General features: G+C 35.4%; 1 protein-coding gene across 1 annotated transcript; it reads right to left on the minus strand.

The window, feature by feature from the left end:
* Positions 1-2,527: 2,527 nt before the first annotated feature.
* LOTGIDRAFT_157014 (hypothetical protein) lies at positions 2,528-7,353 on the minus strand (the record flags this gene model as incomplete). Its single annotated transcript, XM_009048275.1, has 4 exons — positions 2,528-4,518; positions 4,721-4,864; positions 6,951-7,080; positions 7,183-7,353. 4 exons carry the CDS (start codon positions 7,351-7,353, stop codon positions 2,528-2,530), a joined length of 2,436 nt encoding a protein of 811 aa, XP_009046523.1.
* Positions 7,354-7,571: the final 218 nt, after the last annotated feature.

A 7,571-nucleotide genomic window follows, 5' to 3' on the forward strand; every position in this document is an offset into this window, starting at 1 on the left:
GTTATTGTCCATCATTTCCAAAAAGTGTTTGATTTCTAATTTGTAAACACTTATAAACATAAATCGTGACAGATCTGGACGAAATTATTAATCATCACTTTTGAAAGTCAAAAAAGTTTGGAAAAGTTGTAAAGGTTGAATATTTCATGCTAGTGATTGCTACACTGTACTGCCAAATACTTTTATTTAACAACAAAGCTGCCAGTGGGCATATATTACCTTGCCTGGCTTTCTATCAATTATGTATAATTTTTAGTTAACGCCCCAGTAGCACACAGTTGCAATATCCTGCATGTGAATATAAAAAAAAAATTAGACTATTCCATACTTTTTAGATCAAAGTTCCGTATATAATTTATTAGATAAAATACATGTACACGTAAAAATGTAATATTTACAAAATATACAAAAAAATTACAAAACAATCTGTAAGACCTGAAACAAAATTAGGTTATCAATTCTAACACGGGGAATTGGACTGTTGCGAATTGCTGAGGCGACCGTTTATTATGGCCTCGAGAAACCTCCGTGCTTCTTTCGGTTTAAATATACCACACGATTTCGACAAAGCAAGCTTTAGATTAGAGTAGTTTTTGGCATCGTTCAGTTAGTATGGCTTGGACTATGTTAATCCTAAAATCGACTCATTAACAGATGAATAAGACGACCATAATACATGATAGTAAAGTGTTGTGACCTTCTGAAAAAGAGATTTGTTAATTCCTATTCCCAACATATATTTTATTTCCCTGAAAAACGGGAATGCATAATAATATTCAAAGCTGTATTTTGAAATGAACAGAAGGAATGTTACCATGCGGGCTTTCGACAGAGAGAACTATATAGAGTTAATTTCATGTATGTACCGAGGTGGAGATACAGGGCAACCTAAGGTTTTAAATACCACTATTAGATATTCACTTTTTGTTTTTGCTTTCCAGTGAGAACTTGAGACTTGATGAAATATGTACCTTTTGTTAAACACTTCTATTGAACGGGACATGTTTTATCAAACGGTTACTGAGTTAGAAGTTTTCTTTGAATCTGTTGCACAGAAAAGTACAATTTTAAACACAGTATTTCGGATTTTGCCGTCCGTATCCAACGTAAGATTCCGTCCATTTAAAGGTGATGTTTTTGCAGACTTTGTTTCGTGTTTTTAAGTCGGTACCTTTATACCTAATAAAAAGGCTTAGCATCGTCATGAAAAGCAATAATCCTAAACCACATCGATAAACTATCCATCCATTTACAATATTTACAATAAATACAATCTATGTTTGGCCCCACTTCCATAGAAAAGTAATATAATATCTAATATGTAAATCTATTTACAATGAATACACCAGCAAAGTGTATAATGTAGGCTAACTATTCTAATTACTATACCAGTAATTCCGAACACATAGTGATAACAGTATGACTAATAACGTGTAGATAAAATCCTTATAGATTCAAATTTACTTCATACTTTAATACCAGGAAGGCGCTGTGTTGTATCGATCTAAGTCTATAAAAATATTAAGTTTGCAATTTTACAATACTTACAGAATTGTCCAAAATCATCTTCACAGTGCCGAGCTATTACAAACTTTGTACTTGACTGCAATAGCAACCTTTCTTGTATCATGGAAACAGAAATTACAGCGATTTGATTGGATTGTACGTTGGCGAATACAGCCAATCAGAGTCCTCGACAGAAAGTCAGTAAACAATGAGCAATAATATTCACAGTCTGTTTGTCGAGGGCTATGGTTGGTTGTATTCTCTGTCGTATAACAATAGCGGCTATTGCAGTCAAGGTATAAGACACAGTTCGTAATAGCTTGACATTGCGAAGACGGTCCAAAATAAGTCTACCTTCAAATGTGAGTTTTCTCTGATACCACATTCTTGTGAACAAGAATGCCGATAGTTAACTTACAAAGGCAATATGGCGACTGACCTATAGCATATAATTTTCACTAAAATACAAACCACGTCTGTAATACCAACCCATAGCAAGCATGATGTCAATAAAGCAATTGTACTGGTACATGGATTCCTTATGCTTTCTCTGTTCTAGATTTGTAGCCTAACTCGGATTAAAGGTAATAAAAACAACATACCAGGGCACGATATCTAAAGCACATTTAAAAATCCGCCTTTTCATTAGTGAAATTATTGTACTTACTGAAGCTCGAAGCACGTATTAATGTTTCAATTAAGAATCGTACACTAAATAATAACCACCAGACCTACTAGTATCTACACTATTGTAAAGCACACTACTTTCACACTCAACCCTAAACCCTAGTAAATGTTAAAATTTACGTAAAGCTTTTTTCTGCTGGAGCTACTCCAATCCTCTTCCCATAACGTCCATCCTCATTACATCAGTTGTATGCTGGTCTCAAAGTGGTGATTAATCATTTTCATCGTTATATACACTATAAACACGTTCTGTATCTTTATTCCACTAAACCCGGTTACATGTGCACTGTACACTCAATACACACTATTATTACTGTCGAAGTGTCTCAAATCTTTACGATAGAAAATATAAACACAGTAAAGTCAATACATGTATCACAAACAATAAAGCGATGCTTGGACGCTTTGACGAAGAATCACTCTCGTCTTGGTAGCTAGCAACATGTAGCTGGTCCTCTGTTGTGTCTTTGAAGCTACTCACTTCATTTTCAAACACTGGATATTCAATGAGTTCGTCATCTTCAAAGAAGGAAGAATATTCAGGCGGTATCGGCAGGTCATCGTGTTTGTCAACGATCACAGTAGTTTTTTCTTCATTCCACACTTCGGCCAGCTTAGAAGCATACAGACGAGTGGATTTGCCAAGAGATGAGCTGGAAGTCGTGGTGTTTATTTTATTGGATATGTTCTTCAACTTTCCTTTTAGAGAAATCTTTATTGGGGTTTTCCGGTTTAAAACAGTTTTAATATGATCTGACAGATTGTTATCCTTACTTGTTTCAATTGGCAAAGAAACTGTATTGATTGTGCTAGTTTTAGAAGTTGCTCCAGTAGTAATAGGGGTTATAGGTGTCAGTTTGTCATCATCTTGATTAGCACTATCATTAATATTGTTGGTCTTTTTGTTGTTGTCAGGAGTTTTGGATTCATCGTCACCGTTTGGCTTAAGAGAAGTGGAGTTTCCACGGTAAGGCTCAATAATGGCTTCTTCTTTATCCTCGGAGAATATAGAATTTGATATGTCTTCTTCACGTGTGGATTCTTTCATTGGCCAAATAACAATGCCATTGGAACTTTCAATTTTCTTGGAGTGTCCGATCCTATGTTTATGCTTCGGTAGATTAGGGTTTCGTGGATGACTATTGAACGCAAAAGTGTTTTCTGGCCCTTCAGTTTCTTCCAGTCCGTGAAGTTCGGCGTAACTGTTTGCGTCTATTGCCGTCACTGGTTTTTCGAGATTAGCAACATTGTTAGGCATTATTAAAGATTTGAGAGGATGTTTCAAATTGAGTTCTTTCGTCAGCTTTTCATTTGTTTGAGGTTTGATGATTTGTGTTATCTCGACTTTCTTAGGCGTGCGAATTGTGGTTTTGGTAATTTTTTCCCTTATCATTTTTGAAGATACATCGGCCTTGAAGGTTGTCATGCGAACCGTGATTCGTTTGGGTGTTGACTTTCTGATCCATGATGGTTTAAGTGTTAAACCACGAGAGGATCCACTTGGGTTTGACGCGCCAAACGTGTATTCATTTGGATTGAATGTTGCCGAATTTTTCCCGCTATCTTCGGAAGTTGATGCTTTGTAATGAATATCATTGACCTTAGCCATCTTTGGGCTTGAGGCAAATGGAAAGTCTGAAATAGTAGTCTGTTTTATTTCGTCAAACTGCGAAACACTTGGTTGCAAACTGTTCGTTGATTCAGCTATTGCCAACGTGGTAATTGGGGTCATCTGAGACGTGAGCCCCGAAATCTTCGTGGACGTCGGAGATAACGTCGTAACCCTACTGCCATTCGCGACTGGAGTTAGGGATGGTTTAAGTGTGGCTCTGTATTTTGTGTCAGTGATATATTGAACACTGACTTTCGTCGTATTAAGGGTTGCTTCTGTTACAATTTGGGGCTTCTTTCGTGAGAGGGGTAAACGCATTTGCCTTTCTGGTGAACGTGGTAGGCTATGATCATCTTTCGATCCTCGGACGGCATTAGACAGTAGTCTTTTACGAGCAGTTTCCATCGCTGATAAATGTTCTTTGTTCTTCATCAGAGATGAGCTTCGTCCTGTTTTAGAAATACCATACTGCTCAAATATATTTCCTTTTAAACCCCCATTTGTGATCTTATTCGTTTTATTTCCCTTAGAATGTTTTGATGCCTCTGATGCGTAGTTTGTGATAGGTAAAAATTCAGGATCAGGGTTTCCATTGTTACATAAATCATCAGTACAAGATTCGTAACATGTCAATAGCTTGGAATCCTGGATACACACATTATCACGTGGTACGTTATCGCACAATCTGGCAAAAGACTTGACAGTACCAGAATCTGAAAGTAGAATAAAAACAATGCTATTGATATTTCATTACTACTAGATTGAAACTGAATAGGCCTAATAATATTTCGTGATATTTCGATAGGCATTCATACACACATTATTTTATAGATGTTGTACATTCTGTTGGTAAACATTTCATACAATCAGTCTATTTGGATTTTTAGGGTCAAGGAACATAAAACAGTAGCTTACCAGCATCAATAACTTTCACAGAAAGACAGAAGTGGGCTCGGCAGTTAAGGAACACAGGTCCAGTTTGTACAGCGTAAGGATGTTGTTCACATTCTCGATCATCACCAACTCCACTACACCAATAACACATGACACCATCGGATACTGAAACAGATACCATACCATCTGAAAAACGGACTTGGACAAGAGGAGAAATCGACTTGAAATAATATCAAAATTTATCTTGTTGAAAGTTAGCCAATTAGCAAAAAGAAAAAAGCTCATGTACATTTTTTAATTATGTATTTTCATATAATTGTTATTTCTATGATCATATCATTTAAACATTCAGAATTTTGGATCAATCCTAAAGTTTTTTTTAGCATACTCCTCTATTTGTAATCAAATTCAAACACAATGTTTATTTCTGATCAGGAATGTGGCATATTATGTGGCGTTCGGGGTTACACTGATAAAAATGTCACAAATATACAGTATCCTCTCTTCGCGGTAATGTTTGTTGGCTGAACAAGGATTTTTTCGAGTATAAAAATCTTTCTTGATCAAAATAGAATACATGTTGACGTCAAGATTGCTCTATTATATGACATGAGTTTATTCTATGATTTTATATTGCCAATTTGAACCATACAGTTTATCTCCATAAAAAAGGTCAAAAAGGTGTCTAAACAAACCTTAAAGTCTAAATGCACCAAATAAATGTCGTTTCACAGAACAGCAAGTAAACTGTTAGAGGATAAGAAATTAGAAATATTTTTAGAACTTCCAACCAACCTAGTGTAAATCAATGGTTTTCCCAAACACCCATTAAATGGATTGTAAAGAGCTTTTCTAAATTTTGTATGTGTATCAGAGACACTGAAAGCATCAAGTTAACCATGCCAATTTTCAATCAAATGTTTGTGGTTCCTGCAATTCCAGTAATACTTAGTGTTTGATGACGTCACTAATTGCAAAACATGCTTTATCACATAAGGCACTTCGTGATTAGTGACGTCATATAGCACTTAGAATCTGTGGAATTGTATGAACCACTTGTGTTGAAAATCGGAATGGTGCAAATTGATGCTTTCAGTATCCCCGAAACACATAAAAGCTCCTTTACAGCCCCTATAAGAATTTCAGTATCTTTTGCAGTATTGATTTAAAACTGCTCTACTTTATATTAGATCTTGACTTCTGACTCGTAAACTGAGTGAAAATTTAGTGTTAATATCTGTGTACTTTCTAACAGCCATCGTTTGTCCAATATAAATCTACTTTAAGACTGTAGAAATAAGCTTAAAATCCAATGTGGTCAACATAAGATTTATGGCATTGGTCATTTGTATAATCCTTGTTTGTTTGATAACCAGTGACCAATCGGTGTTTCTAAACATTTCATTTTGATGTGAGTTTATACAGCAAGAGAGATTTTAGTCCGAGTGCCAAAGGTATTAACATAACGGAAGTTCTGCCAAGGAATGATTCATATTTTGATTTCATAACTATCTCTGCTGTTACTTTATATTGTATGTTTTAAGCTAGAATATGTTCCATGAATGCTTTTCCGAAGCTTTAGTGCATAGTGTATACGTATCTATGTAAGATGCAAGTTGCCTTAAAATATATAATTTGCCGATGCTGTAAATTGACAACAGAGAAAAAATAAATCAAATTTATGGCGTGCAAGTTCGGTATTATGCTAGATGCAAAATATGTCCCGTCGTGTTAATCTTTATGGGACAGGTGCACCATTTTTATTCCCAAACATACGACAAGTCTCGAAACGGGAATTTTTTTAGTTAAGCCAATCAGTAATATTGCTCACAGCTCACCGTCGGAATTTGAGCCTTCAAATCTATGTGTGTCCAGAATTATCCGCATTTGAAAATTAAAAAGACGAGTCGCCTGTTACTGCTACATAGTTTGAGATATTTTCGTACATTTCTAGTATTTCTGAAGAGTATTAACATATATTCAAGAAAGAAATCAATTCTCAGAAATTGCACATCTGAAATTGAACATTAATGTAGTTCAGATAAGCAATACAATCACATTGAAAAGGTATTGTGAATTTTAAACTGATGTCCGTTTTTTAAGTAATGACTAACGTAAGCCAAAATTCATCGAAAATGTCATCTTCACATTATTCAAAAGAGAAGGATTTCCCTACATGTTATTTGTCTTAAGTTTTCGGTTTTCTGAGGTTTTTGTATCAAGAAATTTGCATAAAAATCCTTAGACTTACCTTTAATGAAGCAGAACGTAAGTAAGAAATAGAAAATACAATTCATGGTGGAGAGCTTCTTTGAAAAACAACTCTCTCCTCTTCCAAATACAGAATAACAATACCTTACTTTAGATACCTCAACACCGGACTTCAAAAATCGAGTCAATATTTAAATTAGGAAGAACACACTCTGTGGTTGTTTATGAAGCTGGGCCAAAACAAATCATTCGTCTACTTGTTTGCTGTATACCTGGCGACACTCAGTTCGTTCGCCACAATTAAAATTGATACCGGACTCCTCTTTTTGATATCTGCTTGATATCATTATTATTATTGGTTGGAGATGAATTCTAATATCAGGATGGTACCGGATAAGATGAGCATAATGCTGCAGCATCCGTACTGCATCAGATTGCAGCATCCTTTCTTTTGAGAACTGTAGATAGCTTGAAGACGATTGACCAAAATTAAAATGACAGGCATGTCTACCAGCACCTCCAGACGCACCGACGTAATGTTGTTTGATACATGTTATTTATGTTTGTGTTAAGCTATGAAAAAAATGTTTTATGTTATATAGCAATAGGAATAGCACATGGTTGCTGACGACATGTGTTTCGAATACATCCGTTATCAGTA

The sequence above is a fragment of the Lottia gigantea genome, assembly GCF_000327385.1.
Source record: "Lottia gigantea unplaced genomic scaffold LOTGIsca_12, whole genome shotgun sequence".
NCBI classification, from domain to species: domain Eukaryota; kingdom Metazoa; phylum Mollusca; class Gastropoda; family Lottiidae; genus Lottia; species Lottia gigantea.